The sequence below is a fragment of the Ambystoma mexicanum genome, chromosome 2p (genome assembly GCF_040938575.1).
Source record: "Ambystoma mexicanum isolate Mex_15411 chromosome 2p, UKY_AmexF1_1, whole genome shotgun sequence".
Taxonomy (NCBI): domain Eukaryota; kingdom Metazoa; phylum Chordata; class Amphibia; order Caudata; family Ambystomatidae; genus Ambystoma; species Ambystoma mexicanum.
In genome coordinates this window covers 1009654726-1009680937 of record NC_090923.1, presented here as the reverse complement: position 1 = coordinate 1009680937, position 26212 = coordinate 1009654726, and the positions used below count along the sequence as shown (strand labels likewise).

Here is a 26212-nt window from a genome sequence, read left to right as displayed (position 1 = left end):
CTCTCACTTCAGTTAAAAAACCCAGGACATCCTGTACACCCTCTCCGCCCCCACCCCTCCCCATCTTTGCTTGCTGACCCTCCTTTACCCACCCCCTCACCATCCTTCTCGTCCTTTCCTTTTTCTCCCCTGACGAATTTGCTAGACAAGACCGATCTATGAAAGCCTCATCAAAACAGGTTCATCCCTGTTCCTCTAAAACCATCAAGGACCACATTGACATCCTCGCTCCGGCCTTTGCTGATTTTTGCAACCACTCCTTTGCCTCAGGATCCTTCCCCTTTCCTCTGAAGCACTCCCTTGTGCATCCTCTTCTCAAGAAACCCACAGCTGATCCTTCTTGTCCAGCTACCTATCGCCCAATTTCCATTACTCCCTTTCTGGGCAAACTCCTGGAAAAGTTGGCCATCTCTCAGCTTAACCTTCATTCCAATTCTGTCGGCTGTCTCCATGACCACCAGTCTGGAGTCAGAGCTGCCAGAAGCACAGAAACTGCTCTCCTGAACATCCGTGAAGATCTGCTCTCCAACCTTGACTCTAAGGTTCCCTCTGTCTTCATCCTCCTTGATCTCTCTTCTCCCTTCGACACGGTCAACCATACCATCCTGCTCAACCGTCTCCGTGAAAACCTGGGTATCACTGATCAGGCTCTGGCCTGGCTGACCTCTTTCCTCTCTGATCGACCCTCCCAGGTCCAACTTGGGTCCTTCCAACATCTATCTTCCTCTCTACCTGTGGTGATCCTCAAGGGTCTAACCTCTCGCCCTGGCTTTTCAACCAAAACCTGGCAACTCTCGCCCACTGCATTGCCATTTTCTGCTCAAATTTCCAGTGCTACGCTGACGACTCAACTCATTTTCAGGCTGCCCTCGGCCACCTCCTCTCCCTCTCTCATCTCCGATTGCCTAACTGCCATTCAAGATTGGTGTGTCGCCAGTGATCTTTGTCTGAATGCTAGCAAGACTGAGATCCTCCTCATCGGCACACCTTCACCATCCTTTCCCCTCACTCTCTGGACGGCTTCCTTGGCCCTCCTCCTATCCCCACCTGCGAGGCTAAGAACCTCAGGCTCATCTTTGACTCCACCCTTTCCTTCTCCGCCCACATCTCCAAGGTCTCTAAATAGTCAAACTTCCTACTGCACCTCCTCAGAGGTACTCTGCCTTTCCTCTCCTTCCCCCAGAACTCATGGTATCCCAAGCTCTGGTTCTCTCTAGGTAGGACTATTGTAACAGCCTCTTTCTAAATCTACCTGCCTCTACTCTCCGCCCTCTGCAACTAATGCAGAACAGGACTGCGAGACTTGTCCTTGGCCTCAAGCCCTGGGATCGTATCTCTCCCGCTGTGAAATCTCTCCATTGGCTCCCACTGGATGCAAGGATTAAATTCAAAACCCTCTGCATTGTCCACAAGGCTTTCTGTGTCCTGGGTCCAAAATACCTTCAGCTATCCCTCTGCAAATACCTCCCCTCTCAAACTCTTTGCTCCTCTACCTCCCTCAGGGTCAGTCGTTTTTCAAACAAACAAGCTGGGGGTAGATCTCTGTCTTCGGCTGGGGCCTCCCTCTGGAAGAGCCTTCCTGCCACTCTAAAACTTGAGGAGAACAATCTCCGTTTCCAGAAGCACCTCAAGAGCTTCTGTCACAGGTTTCCCCCCTTCTCACCTGTCTTTGTTGTTTGTTGGAGTTCTTCGATGGAGTCTTCTTTCGTAGAGTTCGGGTCTTGTATAACCCAGCGTGCAGGTCCTCTGGTTCCAGCATGCGTTCAGCGTTCCGAGTCCTGGGAACATTCAGATGTCTGGGAAGTCCGGGGAAATCCAGGAAACAGCAGAGATTGCACACGGAAGACAAGTGCACGGAGATCCGGGATGCAAGGAGGACAAAAAGGAGGGGGAATGAAGGAGGAGGTATATAGGGGTACCGGGAACCAAGAATCAAAGGAAAACGCAAGCGAACTACAGCAGCACACGTCTAGCCACGGCAAGCGGTAGCGTTGAGACGCGCAGGGCCGCGGGGGCGTGTCCGCTTTATAGAACGTAATGCGTACGGCGCGGAAACTGGTAAACCGTATTCCGCATTTGGCGGCCATGTTGGGAGTACTGCTGAGTGCAATGCCCTATGGGTCAGGGACCAGGAAGTCCAGAAAGGACGCGTCCGATGGTTCATGACACCTTCCTCTTTTCTTCTGCCTTCGCTCCCCCTCTCCCCTGCTGATCTGTTCTCTCTTGGCACCATGCACCTGGCCTCCCTCTGTCCTCCGGGCCCAGGTACCTGCTCACCCTGCCACCCTCCCGCACTGCCTCCAGGCCATCCCTTGCACTGGGGTCTGTATCTGTACCCATACAGCCCCCCTTTTTCTTCCTGCACTTATCAGACCTACCCTGTCTGCTGCCTTAAACCTAGCACTTGCAAATTGCTGGCTGCACTACTGATGTTTGTTGCCTTTATTATTTATTTATTTACTATTATTTATCTGTGTGACAACCTGACAGAAGCTCCAGGCACGGAAAACCCAAAGGAGGGTTGGTGGGGACAAGAGACAGAAAATAAAACAGTGCTGGATCATGGAAACGAAACACACACAGGCCCTGATATTCACGGCGCGGCCGTACAAGTACAGACTTCATAAATAAATGCACCAGCTCAGGCAGCCGCGGGAAAAGACATGACTCATGTAAATAGTTTACACATCAAAGGCAACACGTTCCCTCTGAAGTCAGCGCCGGCTCAGGCAGCCGAGGGAAAAACTTGTTTTCAGATTAAGGGCAGCAAGTTATTTTCGAAGTCAAACCGCAGTTATAATATCTCCTGACCTTTTGGTCCACTCTGTTACTTGCTGCAGCTATTCCTGACACTTCCTCAACTGCCCGCTACTCCCCCCCCTCCCCCCGCTGCCATCTCCTTCGGAACACCTCCACTGCAGCTCCTGTGCCTCACTCTATCTCACTGATCTGACTCTCCAGCTGCTTCTAATTACTGCCATTCTATTGAGCCGACCCGTCTAGTTCCCTTCCCTGATCCCTCCTCCTACAGGCTTAGCCCTCCCTCCATTGAACCACATCAGAGTGCCCCTGCCACCAGCCCATAGTTTTTACTTGCAGTACTTCTCTCCTCCCCCTCCCACCTCTCTCCGTCCCATCATTCTCCCTTTAGCTATTCTTGACCCATTATACATTTCTTCTCATTCTCCCTGTTATGCTTCCGTCCCTTTCTCATTACCGCCCCATTCCCCTTCCCTCCCACCTTTTCCTTACCTCTTTCCCCCTCAATTTTTTCTTCTTTCTCCTAATGGCGATCTCCTCTCTCAATCTTCCCCTCTCCTCCCACACCCACTCAATCCCTCTCCACAACACCTCTCCCCAACGCCGCAACCTTATCTATCCTCCTCTCACTTACACTACCAATGCCTTCGACGTCGCCCTCTGGAACACCAGATCAATCTGTAACAAAACATCTGCTGTTCTTGACCTTTTCCTTCGCCTTAACCTCCAATTTCTCTGCATTACTGAAACCTGGATCCCTCCCCATAACACCTCTGTGCCTGCCTCCCTTACCTCTTCCTCCTTTGCACATGTCCCCCGTTCTTCTGGCCGCAGAGGTGGTTTTGGCCTTCTCTTTCAGCCACACTTCACCTTCTCCCCCTCCCCTACTTCTCTACCTTCCTTCGAATTCATGTTCAAAATCTTTAATTCTCTTCATGCTATCTCATTCCTTATCATCTACCGCCCCCCTGGTCGACTCTGCTCCTTTTACGAGGACATTGACCATCTCCTCAGCCTCATCTCCCCCAGTCCCACTCCTTTACTTGTTCTTGGTGACTTTAATCTCCACCTCTCTTTGAACCCTCCTTCCTCTCCTCTCTTCTCCATTCTTGACTCCTACCTCCTCTCTCCCCTCCCTTCCCCTCCTACTCACCAATCTGGCTCTACCATTGACCTCATCTTTACTTCCTCTCTCATTGCCTCCCCTGTATCCTCCCTTCCCACCTACTTATCTGATCATCCCCTCTCCGCTCCCTCCCCCCCCTCCCTCCTTCCTCCACCTCGTTCTTCCGGCGTGACCTATGTGGCTTTAACCCCTCTCTATTTCTTACATCCCTCTCCTCTTCTCTCCCCCCATCTCCCATTTCTCCTCTCTCTACGCATCTGATGCCTCCTCCATTTAATCCTCTTCTCTCTCGTCTACTCTCGATCTTCTTTACCCACTCTCCTCATTTTGCCCCTCTCAATGTCCTGCTCAACCCTGGCTTTCTTCTCATCTCTCCTCCATGCGCCGCCTCCTCAGGCACCTTGAACGTCAATGGCTCAAACACCCTACCCCCTCTAACCAATCTGCATATTTCTCCTATCACACCCTCTACGACTCATGCCTCAACTCCGCTAAACGCACCTACTTCTCTGATCTTCTCCAGTCTCAATCCTCCCACCCTCGCCGCATTTTTCATACTTTAACCCGTCTTCTCTCTCCTTCTACTCCTGATCCCTCCATCACCTCTTCCCTCTCTGCTACTGATCTTGCCTCCTTCTTTTCTAGCAAAGTCCCCAACCTTCGTCAAACTATTCTCTCCTCCCCCTCCTACTCTCCTCCTCCTTCTCTTCCACATACCTTTTCTATGTCCTCCTTCTCTCCCGTCACTAATTCTGATGTTACCCTCCTCCTTACCAACACTCATCCTACTGTTTCTCCCGCTGACCCCATTCCTACCCCCCTCATCCCAAAAATCTACCCCCCTCCTTATACCTTACCTTACCTCCTTCAACACCTGCCTCTCAACGTCCACTTTTCCTACCCCTTTCAAGCACGCGACCATCATCCCTATTCTCAAAAAACCCTCTGCTAACACCCATCTTGTTTCCAACTATCGCCCCATCTCTCTCCTACCCTTCCTCTCCAAACTTCTTGAACGCATTGTCTATTCTCAACTTTCTTCCTTCATCTCTAACCACTCCCTCCTTCCTGATTCCCAATCCGGCTTCCGCCCACTGCACTCCATTGAAACTGCACTCACCTCTGTCCTGAACTCTCTCCTCTCTGCACGTTACTCAAAACACTCCTCCATTCTTATTCTCCTTGATCTCTCTGCCGCTTTTGATCCTGTCGACCATCCTCTTCTTCTCAATTCCCTCTCCTCATTTGGCTTCAAGGATTCCGTTCTTAACTGGCTCTCCTCTTATCTCTCTAACTGCTCTTTTTCTGTCTCCTGGGGTGGCTCCTCCTCTCCCACACTTCCTCTTAACCACAGAGTTCCCCAAGGTTCTGTCCTTGGCCCCTTTCTTATCTCTTTTTACACCGCCTTCTTAGCTCCTATCATCTCCTCCTTTGGCATCTCGCACCATTTCTATGCGGATGATACCCAGCTTTTCCTCTCCTTCTCCTCTTTCTCTCCCGACATTCATGATAAACTATCTTCCTGCCTTTCTGCTATCAAATCCTGGATGTCCTCTCACTTCCTAACTCTTAACGCTGATAAAACTGAACTCCTCTTCTTCCCTGCCAATACTCTTCCTCCACCCTCCCCTCCCGCCTTCATTCTCTTTCCCCTCTCCCAGCTCTCCTTCTCTCCACATGCCCGTAATCTTGGTCTCCATATTGACTCTCTCATCTCTCTAGCTCACCACATTTCTCTTACTACCAAGTCTTGTCGCTTTCACCTCTACATCATCCGTAAAATCCGACCCCTCCTTACCTTTCATGCTACTAAACTTTTAATTACCTCCCTTATCTTCTCCAGACTCTTCTATTGTTCCTCCCTTCTCTTTGGACTCCCCTCTTCTCATCTCGCCCCACTCAAATCCATCTACCACTCAGCCATCCGCTCCCTCTGCCTTCTCTCACCTCTTGATTCTATCTCCTCTTCTCTCACCTCTTTAGGCTGGCTCTCTTTTCACTCCCAGCTCAAATTCAAGTTCCTCTGTCTTGTTTTCAAATCCCTCGATGGTCTTGCCCCCCCTACCTCTCCTTCTTTCTCACTTTCTATACCCCTTCTCGCTCTCTCCGCTCTGCTAATCTCTTCCTACTCTCTCCTCCACCTCCTCCCTGTGCCCCCTCCCGCTTCCGATCTTTCCAACTCCTTGCTCCCTTCCATTGGAACCTCCTCCCCCTTCACATCCGCTCTTCCCCTTCCTTCCCTTCCTTCCGCTCTTCTCTCAAATCTTATCTTTTCCACTCACCTCCTTAACACCCTTCGTTTCCTCTCGCTCTTCCCCCACCCCCTCTTTCCTCACCTCCTACCACTACTCTCCCTATCCCGCCCTACCTCCTTCCCCCAGTCCCTCCTCCCTTCTAGTCCTGCTCTTCTCTCTCCTCTTCCTCTCACACTCATACATTCCCTCTTGCTCCTGATCTTACCCCCATTAACATCTCCCTTTCCCTCTCTCTCCTCTGCCCCTCCATACTCCCTCCTCACCTCTGCATTATTGTAAATTGTTCTTTACACTGTTTTCAAGTTATGATTCAATTTCCATATTATGCTTGATGTATTTTGCGTGTTCTCATGTAAAGCACTTTGGATTAAAGAGCTATATAAATTCAATAAAATACAAATAATGACCGGAACAGAAAACCATACTAGCGTGTTAATAAACAAAAGAATGCGCCACAGAAAACTGTAGAAAACAGCATTATTGTATCACAGAACTTACCGTGTACTTTTACAATGAAAACCAGCGTTCTCCACGAGGCACCAGTGCGGGCTCCATTATGGCGACCAGGATCCTCCAGGGAAGGGGGCGGGGCTTGGAGGGGCTTTTCAAGCTTTCGGGCGGGGAAGCATCCTGATTGGGTGGAATTGTCCAAGCCCCTATATAAGGTAGGAGATAAGGAAAAATGGACGGATTTGTTTCCTTTCTGTTGCAGTGGTCAGCAGAGAGTGAGGAAGCAGCCGAGAGGTTCCAGTGGGCATACGAAGGCTAAACTACGGCTTTTTCCTTATACTCTAACCAAGCCTGCTGATGATAAATTTTGGACTCTAAACAGGGGTTCATACCCAACTTAATTTTCTTTTGTTACCATTTTTGAAGTCAATAAAGACACATTTTTGTTAACCTAACTTCTGCTCATAGTGATCCCTTACAATCTGTTTCTCCTCTGCTTCGCACTTTCCCCTTCTCCCCCTTCCATGCACTTTTCCCCTCCCCCTCCCCCTCTCCCATGCACTTGCGTGTTCTCAATGTCACTGGGCCTAGTAAGATCGCTGTTTTGTGCTCCCCTGTTCCCCTCCCTTGCCTTGTCGCCCTCTGAAACACTTGTGTACGAGCACGATAGAAATAAATTATCAATATCGTAAGAAACATTAAAACTTCTGTTAGGAGAGCGCAGTGCCCCCTTAACAAACACTGAAATTGTTTTAGATCTTTTAACATGAGTGTGTCTTTGTCATAATATTCATGGAATGTCGAATGTCCACTGGATATTGAGGACAAGGGTCCAACATCCTCTATTGTTGGCCAACAGGGCGAGCATGATGGTGAGAGAACCTTTCTGCCTACCTTGGCCAGACGTTGAGGTGGTAATTGATGCTTCATTGAAGTGATTGGGTGCTCACTGTGGGGATCTGCAGGTAATGATGCTGGCAAATCAACTTGGAGTTGCGAGCAGTCAGGCTAGCCCTGGCAGCTTTTGTTCCTTCCCTGAAGGCAAACATTTCTTGATCCTGACAGACAAAACAGTGACTGTGAACATCTCAACAAGCAGGTAGGTGGTCGGTCACTGCCTCTCTGAGTGGAGCTCCTGCAGCAGTGGTTATGGCTACTGGAGAAAAAGATCCATCTATGCAGCGCAGCTGGCAGGGACAGAGAATGGGTTGGTGGATGCTCTTAGCAGGCAGATACTTGTCTTTCACGAATGGGCGATATGCCCGGAAAGCTGTGCAGAGATCTTTACCCTTTGGAGAACACTGTCTGAGGACCTGTTTGCAGCGAAGGACAACATGAAGTACAAACAGTTTTGCTCAAGGGGAATTTCCCCCGAGATGGGCATTGGGAGACACGTTATTTGTGATTGCATCTTTCACCTCTACTATACTATATGCTTTCACTTCAATCCCTTGGGTTGTAGGGAGGTTGCAGAGGTTCCGGGCCTGTTTGATCCTAATCGCCCCAGATTGGGCACAGAGAACATGGTACCCAGACCTTCTGGAGTTAGTTGTCTGCCCCCATTGCAGGTTTCCTCCGATACAGGACATCTTATTCCACCCCATCCAAATTCGGGCTCTATCAACCTACGTGGCTCTTGAGAGGCTGAGATCTAAGGACTTGAAGGACAAGGTTTTTGAGTTGCTGCAGGCTATGCACAGGCCTTCCACCAGGTCTATTTATGCATGCAGATGGACAAGGTTCAAAGCATGGTGTAAAGCCAGAGGGGTAGAACCTGTTTTGTGTCCCCATGCCTACAGCAAAGGAATGTTTTATCCTTGCCTAGATCCGGGCTAAAATTGGAACAGTTAAGCTCTGTTTGACTGCCTTGACTTTATTTAAGAGGTCCCCGGATCAGGGTTCTTTGTTCTCCATCCTGGTGTTGACCCAGATTTTGAAGGGCCTTGTGAATTAGTACCCTCCAAAACCCTTTGTTGTTCCAGATTGGGATTTTATTTTAGTTCCTTCTTTTCTGATGATGGCTCCATTAGCGCCATTACACACTGCATGGATCAGTCTGCTAACATTGAAGACAGCCTTTTTGGTGGCCATCATATCAGCAAGACTTGTTTGTGAGCTTCAAGCGCTTTCATGCAAGCCACCATTTCTAAATGTTTTCAAAGAAAAGGACATGCTAAAAGTCTGACCCAGGTTTCTGCTGCAGGTGGTATTGGATTATCACATTTCATAAAGCGAGGAGTTAGCAGTCTTCCATCTGCCTCACCCGTCCAAGGATCAGGAGAATTTCCATAGGCACAGGCTGGATCCCAAGAGGGCTTTGAGATTGTATGTGGCTACTGCATCTGCCTTTAGATGGGACGATTAGCTTTGTAATGCATTCTGCCAGTCCAGGATGGGGAAACAAACAATATTGCTCTGGATTGTCCAATGCATTATAGAATGCTATGCGACGGCAGGGAAAGTGGTGCCGCCAGGCATACAGGCCCATTCAACCAGAGGTGTGGGGCTTTCTCTGCTTTACAGAGGAAAGTACCGATTGGGGTAATTTGTCAAGCTGTGACATGGTCATCCCTTCAGACCTTTTCTAAACACTATAGTCTGCATCATGCCCTGGATAGAGATGTCTGTTCTGGCAGGGTGGTGTTACAGACCTTCTTGGTTTAAGTTTGCATCCCGTCGACTGCGATTAGTTATGATTTGGGAGTCTATGAAGATAAGGAATCCTTTTGTTTTTAGGAGACTTTCAGAGGAAGAGTTGACGCTTGGGGTAAATTTTGTTTAAAAAAGAAAAACTTGTTATTATTGGTCCATGTGATTGATTTCTAAGTCACCAGTCTTCTATACTTGTTCTTCACTACAAAAAGGAGAATTTGAAGGTTCTCCCCTGTTGCTGTATATGTTTTGCTGATGTCCAGTCTGGAGTAGAGTGGTTTGTTTGAGGGGAAGATGATGAGCCGCACTCTGCTTACTGTCTAATTTTTCCAAGCAGTTGGCTCTGAGGTGAGGATCTTTCTATCTATCAAGATTAGGAATCTCTGCCATCAAGCTTTAAACTGCAGACATTTTCCTGGAGTTGCATGTTTTACACTGGAATCCTCACATATCATGGAATAGCCCTGTGGGCTGGATGGCAAAGGAGGAACCCGCATATCAAATTAGGATGACTGGAGCCGATGAAGTCTTCTGCAAAAGTAGACAATCACAATAATCCCTAACTATCCCATTAAGATCTTTTGATCAGTCCCAACAGCAGATCTTTTTCAAACTTTTTTGTCTGAAGACACATATAACTTTCACATGCAAAGCAACCAAACAAAAAATGCCTGTTTGGAGAGGCAGAGTGGTAAAAACCTGGGGAATTATGATGCTAAAATGCTGATACTGTCACTTTTCACAGATCTATGCTAAGTCCATCTCCCCACTAAAACACCTCATTGCCACCTCACATTGGGACTGTTTTGAATGTGGAACTGAACTGCTTTCAATTATTCAGCGTTTTCTTTTTTTTTTTTTTTTTGCTGTAATCATTCTTGTTTTTCTTTCATTTTTCCTCCCTATCATCTTGTAATTATGAGCCTATTTTGTATGCAAAAGAGCTTGCTGTATGATTAATAAAAAGGTAAAACTTAAACAAATCAACATAACGGAACCCCGTACATGAGGCTACTTGCAACCAACACAACTCCAGGGGCCATACTCTAATGGTAACCTATCATTCTTCAGTGTACCATAGAATAACATATATCAAAAATCACTCCTGCGAACACACTATGCACATTGACAGTTTCATTTTCCTCAACACTGCAACAAAGGTGCTACAGATAGAACTCCATGGGTCTGTTAATTAACACCGCCACAGTGCACAAACACTCGCTGAAACAAACTGCTTATTCAGTTGCTATTGGGCAGACTTTTATATCCAGGAACTAAAACCCAACAACCATCCCCATCTAATATATTTGGACCCCGGACATTGCATGACGGGCACCTCAGAAATGAAACCGGTAACACCATTTAAGCACCTTACCACACACACAAATCTCTATCCATGTGCATGTTGGCATGGTCATCTCCAACAAGCAACCTTTCTTCCAGCACCCAAGATGTACCAGCCTTGTATTAACACACATTCTGATGGATTCCTTTCATCCTACGGATTCCTCATCTTTGATATAGACTTCCAAGTGCTGCTGCTCTTCAGAAACTTTTCAACCACCAGCCGTAGCGTGCCTCCATCCTTCTTCTCGCCTTGCCGGATATAATGTTGGGGCCAGTATATCTTGAGTCGCCATGACCTTAGTTCCTTTTTTCTATGCACTCTGCTCACATTAGGAACACTACTGCATTGAAGTTCTTCTTGTTTCAATGGCATGCAGCAGAATACTTCGAAGTCCATGAGTTTTAAACTCTCGTCGACTGCGGATATCAGATGCCACATTCCCATCCCCACAGGATCTGTCTTTTTATGGCTCAGAGAAGAGCACTATGTGCAGGATTGCGGGTCGTGCAAGTCGATGTACCCCAAGGCACTTTGTGACTGGGAGCCGAGGTTACCTAGTGGAGAACTCTGTAGACAAGAAAGGTCTCCAGTCTTCAAGGACAAGAAGAAAAAGTAGTACTGCAATAGGTCTTGTTCTTCGGGGGGGTCTTCTAAACATCATTCTTCTTCATTGAGGAAAATGTCACTGATCCAGGAACTCCTCGTGGGATCATCCACTTCAAGTACCTTTCCCCACCCAAAATGCTTGATGTATTTGCCAAGGCAGCTTCGGCCTTGAGGCTCCCGCGGGAGTCCACTTTCCTCAGGTGAGCTGGCAGAGACTCTGCAAAACAGAGACCATATTCCATTTGGCTCGCCCATGGCGAAGACAGATAAGAATGCATCTAGAGGGCGCACTGATCAGTCTGCCCTTGCTGGTCTTCTGACCCTTTCCTCATCAGTGGCCCAGGCTCCAGGGATCCTCAGGTGTATGCTCCACTCCATACATGAGGAGGAGGGGGATCACACCCCTTTTGGATTGGTACTCCTGCACTCCAGGGTGGTTAGAGACTTTTCAGAGGAAATCTACGGGGACGGTGGTGACTTGGTGGATCGGGCTACCGATTTACAGGGTGCAAGTGGCCTGGACCCCTCACCAGAATTGAACATGCTCCCTGCTCCTACCCTGGGAAACCTGAGGCTGCGCTTTAGCACCTGATAGAAAAGTGGGGTGGTTAATCTTGGGTTACCTGCCCTCTCTAGACCCAAGCTCACGGATCTGGTTGCAGGCCCACAGAGAGACACCCTACTGCCTTTTAATCAGGCAGTAAAGGGGCAGGTTTTCTAAATGTGTTCTACACCAGCCTCAGTCCCTACGGTGAATCGGGACCTAGCCAAGAGGCACAGGGCAGACCCTGCTGGCCCACAATTCCTGTCTGTTCATGCATCCCCATTGATGCTTGACCAGGTGCCTACTGCAAACCTGAAGATCACCTCTTTTTACGTCTTTAAGCCTGGATCGGGATACCAAGAGACTGGATGCCGGCAGAAGAAAGATCTTTGGTTTGGATAGCCTAGGCCTAAAATCCATCAATCCCTCCTGTGCCAGTCCACACTTCCTTTTGGCATTTGGTTTGTTATTTTGGAGATGGCCTCACATTTCCCTTCAGGTGACATGAGGGATGGTTTTGAAGGGCCTAGATAGTACAGACTGCGTGGCTAGGACTATGGCCACTTGGACAGTGTTGCAGAGTATCTCAGAATTTTGAGGACATTGGGCCCGGATGTTCAAGGAAAACTCCTAAACCTGTCATTTGATGACATTTACCTGTTCAGGATAAAGGCTGATAAGGCTCTCCATGAGTGAGTGCCAATATTCTACGGTGACTGACCAAACGACCATCAGCAGCAGCAGCCTGCAACCCCCGTGGCCATGGGCAGAGGCTTCCATCACTTTACTTCTTATGTCCAAAGGGGCAGAGGTCAAGCTCCATCTGGGAAGTAGGGACAGCGCCTACAGTTTTTGGTGCAGAGGTGCTCCTATGGGAGGTTTGTCAACCTCTGTCATACTCTCAGCAGCTCATGGTGTGAAGCCCTTGTGAATCGGACTTCAGCACCTTTCCTCTGTGGATTTCCCGGTTGAGCACAGAATGAATTCTTAACACATCTGAGCCTTATATGTTGTCCACCAATGATACTGTCTCCTATTTGCTCAGCACCCTCCAGACCATTCACTGGACAACCAGTAATGGTCTCCAGACCCACTCGCCCTAGAAGAGATTTGTGAGCTTCTGGCGAAAGGGGACATAGATTCGGTAACCTGCTCAGAACAAGGCATGGGCTGGTACTCTAAGTATTTTCTGGTGCCGAAGGACGACCATGATTTATGTCCAATCTTGGCTGTACGGCTCTTGGACCCGTACTTGCGCAAAGAAAGGCTCAACATGTTCACTCTAGCGCAAATCCTTCAAGCTCTTGACCTGCAGGATTGACTGGTCATTCTGCATCTCCAGGAATCCTACTTCCCGGCGGTACCGCAGGAAAGAGTTCCTGTCCCAGCCTATCTATGTGTGGGGTGTCTAATGGCCTTGTGCGTTCTTTTAGTGCCAGAAACTCGGCTACATGCCAGGTCTCTGCAGTGGCTTCTCAGTTGTCAATCGTCTCAGTTTCAGGAACACGCCTCAATTCTTCAGGTCTCAGCAAAAGTGTCCAGCTACCTGTGGTTCCAGAGAAACAACCTATAGAAGGGTGTGTTTTGACAGCCCCGACCCCAGTCACGGCCGCATCCCTGAACGGATGGGACGCTCACCTACAAGACCTGACAGTGTGTGACTTGTGGTCTCTGTCGGAATGCAGAGAGCATATCAATTTGCTGGAGTTAAGAGCAATCAGGCTGGACCTGGTCGCTTTCCTCCCATCTGCACAGGACAAGACTTTACTGGTCCCAACGGACACCTCAGTGGCTATGCACTACATCAACATACAGGGTTGTGGTCTACTTGCTTGTGTGCAGAGAAGCAATATGGTTTTGGGCTCTGCAGAACAACATTTTTCTGACAGCAGCTCATCTGTCAAGCAGAGAGAATGCGTTTGTGGATGCCTTGAGCAGACAGACCTTGGACTCCCATCAGCGGGAGATCTGTCAGGACATTTTGGAGGAGGTATTCTGCCATTGGGGGACTCCTCAGGAGTTCCTCTTCTCTTCCAGTGTGAACAGGAAGTGCAGGTAGTTCTGCTCCAGCGAATTTTAACCTGCTCTGTTTTCCCACAGATCCCAGTAATACCTGTAGTTCTCAGGAAGATATGCCTGTTTGGGTGATGATTCTGATGCCTCCAGAATGAGCCCAGAGAATGTTATCTGTAGTTGCTGGACATGTCCCTCTGCCTTACCTGGAGCCCTCCACAGAGAGCAGACCTCCTCTCATGATCAGAGTGACAAATCTGGCTTCTGAATCTCGACAGCCTAAACCTTCATGGTTGGCTACTAAAAGGTTGAAGTATAAAGAGACGTGCTCCTATCTGCCAGTAGACCAGCCACAAAATCCATTTATTCCTGTAGGTGGCGTACATTTTCAGCTTTGTGGTGGGGGGGGGTCGGTGGGAGGGCAGTTCTGGATCCTTTTATCAGTTCCACAGCCTCAATTCTGTTTTTCTTCTTTCTTTGGCCCAGAAAGTCCTACTGATTGGCACTGTGAAGGGGTATCTTTCTACCATTTCGCTTTTCAGGGGGAACCTGGAGCAGGGCTCTTTTTTTATGATACCCACAGTCATGCTATTCCTGTATGGACTATGTAATCCATTTCTTATGGATGGTCCGTTTCGAACCCTCCTTTCCTGTTTAAGATTTCTCACCTGTAAGGTGATTTTCCTGGTCGCCGTCATTTTCACTGGACAGATGAGGGAACTCCAGGTGTCATTGGTTAAACCTCCCTATTTGTTTATGTCTAAGGAAAGGTGTCTTTGAGAGCGAGACATCCTTCCTCCTAAAAGGGGTCTCTAGTTTTCATCCCTCTCAAAAGATCCATCTTCCTGCCTTTTTATCTCTGCCTCACCCTTCCAAGGCCGAGGAACGATTCCATCGGCTAGACCCATTGAGGGCCCTGAGCCTCCATGTCTCTTGGACAAGAGAGACCAGGAAGGGTGACCAGCTCTTCGTTTGGTTATGCTGGTGCCCGTGCTGGCAGACCTGTGGCCAGACAGACCCTGTCAAGGTGCTTGAGGGTCCCGGGGCTCATTCCACAAAAGGACTGGCTGCTACTTTGGCTCTATAAATGTGGAGTACATGTTCTCCACATTTGCCAGGCTGCAACGTGTGCTTCTCTGCACAAGTTTGCTAAACATTGATTGCCTTGTCAGTTAGGGCAGGATGTTCGATTTGGTAGAGGTGTTCTTCAGAGTTTTCTCGTTTAAATGGTGCCCTTGCACTCCTCCCTTCTCCAGATCTTTGTACTTCTATGGGAGCCTATCAAAGATGAGGAATCTGTGGAAGGAAGGAATCCATTTGACGAACAAATGACTTACCTCTCGGTAATGTTCTTTCTGATGGATGTTTCCTCCCACAGATTCTTCATCCCCTTACCTGCCCCTCTTGGTCGGTAGCTAATACACTTTGGGTCTCCGGGCCCTCCACGCCAGAGTGCTAAAGAAAAAGGTTGGAACTAAGGTAACAGGGTGCGATGGCTCAGTATATACTGTCTGTGATGTCATATCCGCCACGATGCATATAGTATAGTCAGACAGGGCCAACACAGATGTGTGTTGAGCTCCATGGTGGCTGAAACATTTCCGAAGAGCAGCTGCACTGGGAGTTGGGTATTAAATATTAGGAATCCATGCGAGGAACATCCATCAGAAAGAACTTTACTGCAAAGTTAGTAATTTGATCTTCCAGACACTCCAGATTTAATCAGATGGCGCAGGTGAGTTTGGGCCTATGGCTGACCCCCCTGGGCCTTTGTTTTTCACTAATTTGGTCCATGGTTTGGGCCCCCTGGCCCTGCCTGCAGCCCCGTTTCCCACTGCCTCTCCGCTTGCCTACCTCCTTCCTCCCAGCTCGCCCCCGCATTGTGACTGGTCTGACCGGTGCTCTTAACTGGACTTGCCAGGGCAGTCCTCTGCCCGGCAGCCCCTGTGGCTAAGGGCCGCAAGGCAAAGGGCGGCTCCAACAGAGGCAGCTCCAGATGGTGTCTGCAGGGCCCCAAGGCAAAGGGCTGCTCCAACCTTTGCGGCTCCAGAGAGTGTCTACAGGTGTCCGCAGGGGAAGCGAAGAAGCCAGCAGTCAACAGACACCAACAAAAACTGTAAGTGTGGCATGGGTGGGGTGTAGAGCAATTACTCTACTCCAGAAAGCCCTTGCCACTCTACCTTACCTTTCCATAACGTAGCCTGCCATAAACTAACACCATGCACACTTAGAGAGATTTGTGACCACCAGCCTAAATCTATTCATGGCTGGACTGTAAATGTTGCCTTGCATTACATACTAATATACTTGCCAATGTTAACAAGTGTCACGCCTAGAGAGAACTGTGAAGATTAGCATGTGTCACATTTAGACAGGTGTAACAATGTTCACTTCTGCCTCACTTAGACGGAATTCTTAACTTTAGCCTGCATCGCATCTAGATAGGATTATGAATGTTAGCATGTGCCACATTTAGATGGAATTCTTAACTTTAGCCTGCGTCGCATCTAGATAGGATTATGAATGTTAGCATGTGCCACACCTAGACGGAATTCTTAACTGTAGCCTGCTTCGCAACTAGATAGGATTAGGAATGTTAGCATGTGCCGCACTTAGATGGAATTCTTAACTTTAGCCTGCGTCGCATCTGGATAGTATTGTGAATGTTGGCATATGCCACACTACAATGAAACTGTGAATGTTAGCATGTGCCACACTTAAATGGAAACGTGATCACTAGCCTACCTTGCATCTGGATAGGATATTGAAGATTAGAAAGTGCCACACTCAGATGGAATAGTGAATGATAGTAAGCATCACACCTAGACATAATTGCAAGGACAACAATGCCAATTAACCAATCCACTAACAATTTCAACCCTCTACATACACCTCCCAAACTCTAACCAAACACAACCACAAGACTACAACACAACAATCCGCACAAACTTCACCACACTGAAACAACAAAACAAACCACACATAGACTCGCACAACAGCACACAACGACTACCGACCGTAAAACACCCAAGCCCAACCAACGGACCCATTGGGCTGAGGCTGCCAACAGCACATCACTGGTCTCTTGCACTTTTCCAGCTTATTCCCACTAACTCACCCCCCACCCCCATTCCCTTTTTCAGAGCCGCCAGAGCGCCAGGGGACCACTCCGGTGGTGATAGTGCACGGTACAAATATCCTGTAACGTTAAGAACTCCACAACACTACAATACTCAACAAAAATGGCATGGTATTCCTGGAACTTATTCCAAAAGAAGGCCTGGAAAAAAGTAAATGAATTGCAAAATAACCTGAGATAGATAAAGCAGAGACGTAGCGCTTAAAATGCAAGGAAAGGCAGAAGACCGCATAGGGTCTTGGCGCAAAAATTAGGCAGCCAAAAGGGCATGCTGGATGGGCTTGGTAGACCTTACCATCACTCCATAACTTAAGAATCCTTTTAGAGTTTGAGCCGTTGTGTATATTCCTTGACCTTTTCTCCCACACTAGACTCTGCCATGCTGTTTGTCCAGGCAGTGCTGTCTGCTCTTTTCTCCACACCCCTGAATCCTCTCCTTGGCAGTGCCGTCTTCATCACTTCATATGCCAGGCCTGTCAAATTCTGGGAGCGAGACTACAAGTAAGTGTGGCAAGCAAGTGCTGGCTTGGCATGCATAGTGGGTTATCAGAGCAGCATTTTCTAATCCTCAGAAATACAGTAGCAAATTTAGCAAGAGGCCATATATGATTTATAACAGCTCATAGCAATGTTCATACAAAGTGATATTTTGGATTGCTCTTAAGTTTTTGATCAAAAATGGAACAGCAAGCAGAATTTTCTAGTAATGCATTCTAAAACAGGGGGTGGGGGGATTTTTTATACATGGAAAATTGCTCTCTAAAATGTAAAACATTGTATTATTCTTTCTACGCTTGGGGGCCGAACACCTTTAAAACAGAAATAGGTTTGAAATTGTAATAGTCAAACGTTATTCTGTTGAATCGGGTGTGATGGCCTATGATATTACATGTTCTGGCTCCATCTGTGTCTGTTAACCTTTGCTGATTTGATGTAGATTGTTACAGATGTGGCTTAGAGGCACATGATGATAAAAAGCACAGAAAGACACAAACATTGTATCATGTACAGACATACAGAATGAAAAACATCTAACTACTTGTCTGTCCTTTCTCCTCTAACAGTACTAAAAGGGTTGACCACTCCAACACTAGACTCGCTACTCAGCTGGATCGCAACCCAGGTATTTATCCTCAGTTGTGCCAAAAGATAAAAAGGCAATCGCTCTATTCCTGTTGGAATCAGAGTCTATTATGAAAACAGGAAAGTATTTCAAAAGGTTAGAACTCTTTGGATTGAAGAGATGAGGTTGAATCTTTGTGTTGAATTTAAGAAAACAAAATGTGGCTAGCTTTGTATGCTAATTACAAAGGAATACTCAATCTGTGCTGGGCGCTCCCCTGTGATATTAAAACTACTCCTTTTACAACACATTTGTTTTTACAAAATTAGACTCCTGTTGCTTCAAACTCTTCATAAAGATGTTTTAATCCATCCATTCATTAATTGCGTTTCAACATTTCATTCATGAAATAATTCTTCGTATCCAAGGCATTTTGGATACAAGTTGCATCTTCAGGGAAAATCTAAACCTACCTGCCTTCTGTTCTTTGCTCTCCAATCTCTCTATATTCGTAATCGATTATATGGATAAGATCTTAATAACTACGTAACATGCGATGTAGTATTAAAGACTTGTGAGCTGCAAAGCATGAGAGATCCTGAAGTTTCTTGAAGCTTCCTGAAGAACGACGAAGTGGAATGATTCTGATAAACAGAATTTTTGGGATTTGTGTGGAATGTAATACAAGTTTATATAAACTATATATTACAATAAATAAAAAATATTCGTAATATGGAATTATTCTCCAATTGTATTATGCCAATCTCATTAATACAATTGCTCTTCAATTAATTGCATTTCTCCAGCAGATTCCTCATCTGATAGAAATCCTTATCCAGCTCTGCTGCTCGAAAAATAATTCAACAGTGGGCGTAGTGGACCACGACTTGGCTGTGAATCATTGATCCCTCTTGCTCAATCGTTAGCTCCGGACTTGTTGTTGGTCGACATACATATACCTTGTCACTACGCCGCGTACCTCAGTTGCTTTTTTCCGCGCACTCGACACGCTGCTCTGAGGAGCATAGTGTTATCGAGTTTTTCACTCTTTTCCTTTTTTTTTTTTTTTAATAGTATTTTATTGATTTTGTTAACCACAATAATCCAACTCATAACATGTGGCTACAGCCATATCAGATGCTACATACACTGTGGAACATTACAAAGTGTGCATCATATTTCTTTAAGTGAGACTGATCAAGCAACTTTGCATTGGTAGAATGTGACCCTGATGGCCTTTGACTCTTTTTTGATGTAATTTCATCAGATTTCCTTTCTTCTCGACCACAAGATGCAGTGCACTGACTGCGCTTCTAAGATGTTGGTGACTGACACACATGACATCTGTGTGTGGTGCCTCGGCATGGGTCACGACACCAAGTGGTGCGCGTTGTGTGTGAAGATGAACCCGAAATCTGTGCGTGAGCGGCCAGCCAAACTCTCGTTGAGTCAACCACCGTCAAAATCCCCTGCGCGGTTGACCGTCTGGTCCTTTGAGGATGAGACTGAGGGGCCTACGCCGGAAAATGAAAGAGAGAAACATCGGAGTAAGCCAAAGAAGCATGTTTTTTGGAAGAGTGGAGTTTGTTGCGGGACTCCCTCTCTCCTGCGCACCCTTTATTCGGTTGTTATTTGAATTAGACCTGCAGCCAGAGTCATAGTTTGTCAAGGAACCAACTCCGAGGTTCCTACTGTCTAGAAGAATTGTGGGGAGTGACAAACTTTTGGACTCGAAAGGCGCTGGTTGGATTTGATAGTCCAGTGTTTGTTCGTAGGCAGTTTGCACAAAAATAAATAAATGGTCCAGGTTGCTGGTGTGTCAAACACGAGATTTTTAGGTTTATTCCTTGTTGTAATCAGCACCAATGAAAGACATCATTGGATGTAAATGTGATATTCATAGCATGATGATATGTTACACAGCCGACGCGCGTTTCAACCTAAGTCTTTTTCAAGGCCAATTGGGTTTGATGGTTGGGTTTCCAGATGGAATGGACTGGTCCTCCCAAGTGTGGGTGCCAGAGGGCTGATTAGCCGTACTTGGCCGGGTTCGGCAGTGCTGGTGTGTGGAGTCGTGGATTCATGCTATGAATATCACATTTACATCCAATGATGTCTTTCATTGGTGCTGATTACAACAAGGAATAAACCTAAAAATCTCGTGTTTGACACACCAACAACCTGGACCATTTATTTATTTTTGTGCAAACTGCCTACGAACAAACACTGGACTATCAAATCCAACCAGCGCCTTTCGAGTCCAAAAGTTTGTCACTCCCCACAATTAAGCCAAAGAAGCAGTCTCACTCGAGGAGCCACCCATCCTCGTCATCGCATAAGAAGGAAAGGAGCCACCGACACGATTACGACGCTTCGTCAGAAAGAGGTAAGCCGTTAGCCGGGCTGACCATTCAACAAGAGTGGGAAGAGTTTAAAATCAAATGTTGGCCATGTTTGAAAAACATGCAGCTGTAGGTGCGGGTGCGCTCCCCAAGCAGCAGACCCCAGTGACAGCAGAGGTGCTCAGTCCTCCCAACCCCACGCAGGACCCTTTTCAGACACCATTGGCGTCAGGAAAGCCTTAGGGCTTGACGCAGAGAAAGGCACCAAAACCCTTGATGCCGGGGCCTTCCTGCGAGCCTCATGCTTCGGGCGTCCCTGGCGCCTTTTCGGTACCCAAGCCCTATTCAACGGTTACAGCCGTTCTGTCGGCATCGAGGGATAAGCCCTGGGCACTGACTATCAGCAATTGATTTATTCCACTCTCCTCGACCGATATCTTCAGCTCCATGATGTCGACCTTCTGAACCGATGATGGAGATGATCAAGGTTACATTAATCCTGTGTATGCAGCAACGGGTGGCGTTGACTATTTCGACAAACAGGTAGATCTCCTGGCGTTGGCACAAGGGCTCCATAATGCCAGCGGGCTGGACACATCCTCGGATGTGGAGTTACAGCAGACCCAGCCTTACACCCATTCCCAACGCGAATTTCGGTCACTAGTGGATACGGTGATTGACACTTTAAGGCTGAATGTTGCGGCTGTGCCAGCCCAGGGATATGAATTGACAGATATTCTGGACTATGGTCCAGTTAACGAAAGACATATGCCAGGGAACCCAGCGTTTGCACCCCTGCTCCATCGCTCCGGTCAGCTCCACCATGACTGAGAAATACAGGCCGGCAAGAGGAGACCCGTCATGTTTGTCTTCTCATCCTTCTCTGTAAGGTCTTGTTGTGCAGTCAGCCACTGTTTCCACCAGGGCGGCTTCCTCTACCTCAGATCTGCCTCCTGACAGGTAAGTAAGAGGATGGATGGCGAAGAAAGTCTTTACCCCTGGTTTCATGGCCTTGAAAGCCACTAATATAGCCTGTGGGGTTGCCACATATTCTTTCAGCCTCTGGAAGGCGGAAGAGCAGGCAACCCAATACATCCCCGAAGGGGAGCTGCAAGACAGCTTTGTAACAGATGCTGGAAGATGGGATGGAGGTGACCAGGCAGTCGCTGCAAACGGGCTTGGACGTGTCCGACTGCATAGGCCATTCAACAGGATCAGCTGTGGCACCGAGGAGACGGGTCTAGCCACGATCTTCAGGTTTTTTGCCAAATGTCCAGAACAGATTGATGGACATGCCCTTTTAGGGCACATTTCTTTCGGGCCAGAAGGCCGACAACTCCCAAGAAAAATATAAGGAGTCAAAGATCGCCGCGAAATCACTGGTACTAGCTGCACAGCCGGCTAAGCCTGCCCTCAGCTTTGCCTTTAGGGGTAGGGGCTACAGACGTTATGTGCCTTACTGCCGGAAGGCATAGCTCCCGCAGGCAGGAGCAGAAGCATTTCTCGCGTTCCGGAAGGGATTTCCCCTCTCCCGACTTACCGGTTGGTGGACAGCTATCAGAGCACTGCCCCCAATGGCGGCAGATTACCTCCGACGCCTGGGCCCTGGAGCTCGTGCTGTGGGGCTATTGTCTGCCCTTATTAAGGAAACAGCCGGACAGACCCCCACCTCCTCCAAGCCAACCGGGACAGGAGCTCCAGGAAGAACTGCAAGCCCTGTTGTTGAGGAGTGCCATGGAAGAGGTACCTTCCGAGCTTAGAGAGCATCAGTCTGGTATTCCTGGTACTTCCTGGTACCCAGGAAGAGAGGAGGTCTCTGTCCCATTTTTCGACCTCAGGACCTTGAACAAGTTCCTGAGGAAAGACAAATTCAAGATGGTGACGTTGAGAGAAATTCTCCACGCTCTCGAATTGCATGACTGGCTGGTGTCAATAGATTTGCAGGATGCTTATTTCCATGTGCCAATACATCGCAAGCACAGGAAGTTTCTGAGGTTCCTCATAGGGGACAAGCACTATCAGTTCAAAGTGCTTCCCTTTGGGTTGACTTCTGCTCCAAAGGTCTTCACCAAGCTCGTGGAGGGATTCGTGGCTCACCTCTGGAGATTCGTGGTCCATGTATTTCCTTACCTGGACGACTGGCTGATCCGAGGGAAGTCGGCAGAGCAGATTTTGTCCCACTTAGAGGACACCTGTTTGCTAATCCACAGGCCCGGGCTTCCCATGTGATGCCAGTCCAGAGGATCCAATTCATCGGACAGTCCTAGACACCCAGGTAGGGAAGGCCTTCCCTCCCAAGGAGAGAGTAAACAGCATCATGCAGATGGTGAATCTGTCCTGGAACCACGCCGCCTTACCTGCAGCTCCTTTCCTCTGCCTCTTAGGTCTCAGGACATCTTGCATTTTTCAAGTGCCAGAGGCCAAGGTGCAATTCCCTCGGGGTGTCCAGGTCTGTGGTTGGCGACCCTGGTTGGTGACCCGACTGCAGCAACCTCATGGCGAGGGGAACCCTTTTGGCCTCAGGCCCGAGAGGTCACGGATGCGTCTCTGAAGGGTTGGGGCACTCACTGCGAGGACTTGCAGGTGAATGTCTTTTGGTCAGCAATGGAAGCCCGGTGGCACATCAACAGGTTGGAGTTGCGATCAGGTTGTCCTTGAGGTCTTTCGCCTAACCTCTGAAGGGGAAGCACGTCCTGATTATGACGGACAATATGGTAGCCATGCACTACCTGAACAAGCAAGGTGGCGTGCACTCCCCTTTGCAGAGAGGCAATGCAGCTGTGGTTCTGTCTTTTGAAGAATCTGATCTCAGTCTCAGCAGTACATCTGGCAGGGACAGAGAATGGATTTGGCCGGACGCTCTGAGCAGGCAGGGCACGGTCTCACACAAGTGGGAAGTGTGCCAAGAAGTCCTAGACGAGGTCTTCTCTCAGTGGGTTACTCCAGCAATTGATCTGTTTTCCCCAGAGTCCAACAGGAAGTGCAGATAGTTTTGCTTGAGAGAATTCCTGGTGAGAGTTGCACTAGGTGATGCATTTCTGGTTGAGTGGACCTTCAATCTCGGACCTACTGGACTTGACCATCTGCCCTACTCTCTGGTTGCCTCGATGGCCGGATCTCCTATATCAGTCGGAGATCCCGGAATCCCTCAACCTACATGCATGGCTCTTGCGAGGATGAGGTATGACTAGGACCTTTTGGAGGAAGTGCTTCTGACTGCACGTAGACTGTCAACAAGATCACTGTATGCATGTAGGTGGAGAAGATTTGAGGTGTGGTTTAGGGAACTCGAGATTGACCCGATCTATACGGTGATGGAGTTCCTTCTGTCACTGGCCTCGTCAGGCCTTCTGATTGCTAAAGTGAAAGGATGCTTGCTGCATTTGTCTGTGTTCAAAAGGTCTCTGGATCAAGGATCTTTCTTTACAATCCCGGTTATGGCCCAATTTCTGAAGGGCCTTGTGAATAAGTTTCCACCTAGTCACTTTGTTGTCCTAGACTTGGACCTTAACTTGGTGCTAATTTTTCTTATGGCAGCTCCCTTTGAGCCTTTGCATTCTTACATTTCTTTGATTACTCTCAAGACTGCTTTTTTGCTGGCCATTACGTTGGGCAGATGGGTCAGTGAGCTACAGGTTCTATCATGCAAGCCACCTTATCTATGATTTTTCAGGGAGAAGATTTATCTAAAGGTATGACTGGGGTTTTTACCCATAGTGGTCTTGGAGTTTCATCTGGCCCAGGCTATTGAACTGCCGGCTTTCTATCTGCCTCCGCACCCCTCCAGGGAGGAGCAGCAGTCCCAAAGGTTAGCTGTTAACTTTTATGTTGCAAGAATGGCAGAATTTAGGAAAGCGGACCAATCATTAGTAGCCTTCTCGATGGCAAGAAAGGGTTTGGCTGTCTCCAAGCAAACCATCTCTAGGTGGATCACACTCAGAATGTTACCTCAATGCAGGGAAGGAGTTTACACAGGGCATCAGGGCCCACTCCACAAGTGGGTGGCTGCCTCTTCAGCTCTCCATAGGGGATGCCAGTGAGGGACACCTGCAAGCAGCAACTTGGTCCTCACTGCATACCTTCAGCAAACACTACTGCCTGGATGTAGCCCGTGGAGCTGACGCTCATTTTGGGAAACAGGTTTTACAAAATGTCCTCATGTAGGGACTTTCATCCTGCCTCCTTCACACATACTGCTTGCAGTGTTTTATCTGTTGAGGTATCTGTGGGAGAAAAGCAGCCTGTTGAAGGAGAAATGATTTACCATAATGTTCTTTCTATGGATTCCTCTTCCACAGATTCTTCATCACCCTCCCATCCTACCCCACTATTCTCTTTTGGGAAAAAGAGGTGAGTTCTTGTTTGGAGGGTTTACGTTCACTTTGTTGATGTGTGGCCATTTTTTTTGTGATCCCGTTCCTCACTGTAAAAAAATAAAAACAAATAAGCATGGTTAGGTTTTCTTTGTTGAGTTGTGGCTATTTTCAGCCAGATCGTTTCATTTTCCTGTGCAGTAGCTGGGCTCGAGCGGCGGGAAGGGTATGGTACAGGGGGGTGTGGTCTGCTGCAGAGTCTCATAACACATCAACTTGCTGGAGCTTAGGGTGATCAGGCTGGCTCTGGTCACTTTCTTCCTCTCTGATATGCAAGACTGTGCTGAGCACAGTGGCTATGCACTACCTCAACAAATGAGTAGTGTGGGGTTCTTTCCACTGTGCAGAGAAGCTATGCAACTTTGGTTCTGGGCCCTGGAGCAAGGCGTCTCTCTGTCAGCAGCCCATCTGGGTGGAAGAAAGAATGTCACGGGTGATGCCTTGAGCAGACGGACTTCGGCCTCCCACAATTGTGAGCTCTGCCAGCAAGTTCTGGAGATCTTTTTCTTTTGGGGGGGACTCCTCAAGTGGATCTCTTGGCTTCCGGTGTCAACCGGAAGTGCAAGTTGTTCTGCTCCAGGGAGTTTCGTCGTTTGTACGCTCTGGGGGCAAACTGATTGGTAAGTGGACATTGGACCTCATTTATGCGTTCCCACTGATCCCTGTTATTCTGCTGGTTCTCAGGAGATGGTGCCTGTTTGGAACCACGTTGATCCTGATTGCTCTGGGCTGGGCCGGGAGGACGTGGTATCCAGAGTTGATGGACATGCCCATCTGCACTCCTTGGAGCCTTCCAAGGAGAGTCTATTTACTCTCCCAGTCAGAGTGACGGGTTCTCCACCCGAACGTCTGCAGCCTGAACCTTCATGCTTTGCTACTGAGAGGCTAAGATATAAGGAGTGGAACTTGTCAGATGGCGTCCTTGATGTACTCTGTTAATCTGGGAATCCCACCACAACCTATTTATGCCTGCAGATGGCGTCCATTTTCAGCTTGGTGCCAGCATAGGGATTTGAACCCTCTATCCTGCCTGCTACCCCCCTTTCTTTAGATGTTTTACTGTCCTTGACCCAAGCAGACCTGTAGATTGATACAGTAAAAGGGATACCTTGCTGCTATTTCAGTTTTCAAGAGGTCTCTGGAATAGGGTTTGTCCTTCACAAGCCCCACATTCATGCAGTTCTTGAAGGGAATATGTAAGCAGTTTCTCCCCGCCAGTTTGTTGTCTTTGCGTGGGATTTAAATTTGGTTTTGAATTTCCTAATGGAACCTCCATTTTAACCCCTTCATTCCTGTTCTATGAGATTGCTCACTCTAAAGGGGATTTTCCTTGTTGCCATAACTTCCGCGAGACGAGTGAGTGAGCGAGCTCCAGGCATTATCTGTTAAACTTCCCTACTTTGTTTTCTTCAAGGAGAAGGTGACTTTGAGTGAGGCCCTCTTTCCTTCCAAAAGTGGTCTAAGATTTTCATCTCTCTCAAAAGATTCATCTTCTTGTGTTTTTTCCTCTGCCGCATCCTTCTAAGGCAGCGGACCGATTC

At 48.0% G+C, this 26212-nt stretch overlaps 1 protein-coding gene across 2 annotated transcripts in view; it reads left to right on the top strand.

Annotated features, from left to right (window-relative positions):
- PCNX3 (pecanex 3) overlaps window positions 1-26212 on the top strand; it is a 1956057-nt gene that overhangs the window by 1451072 nt on the left and 478773 nt on the right. For both annotated transcript variants that reach the window (XM_069644841.1, XM_069644840.1), the window contains 2 exons: window positions 17265-17394; window positions 17958-18016. In XM_069644841.1, coding sequence (XP_069500942.1) covers window positions 17265-17394; window positions 17958-18016 — 189 coding nt within the window. The remainder of the gene's footprint in view (window positions 1-17264; window positions 17395-17957; window positions 18017-26212) is intronic.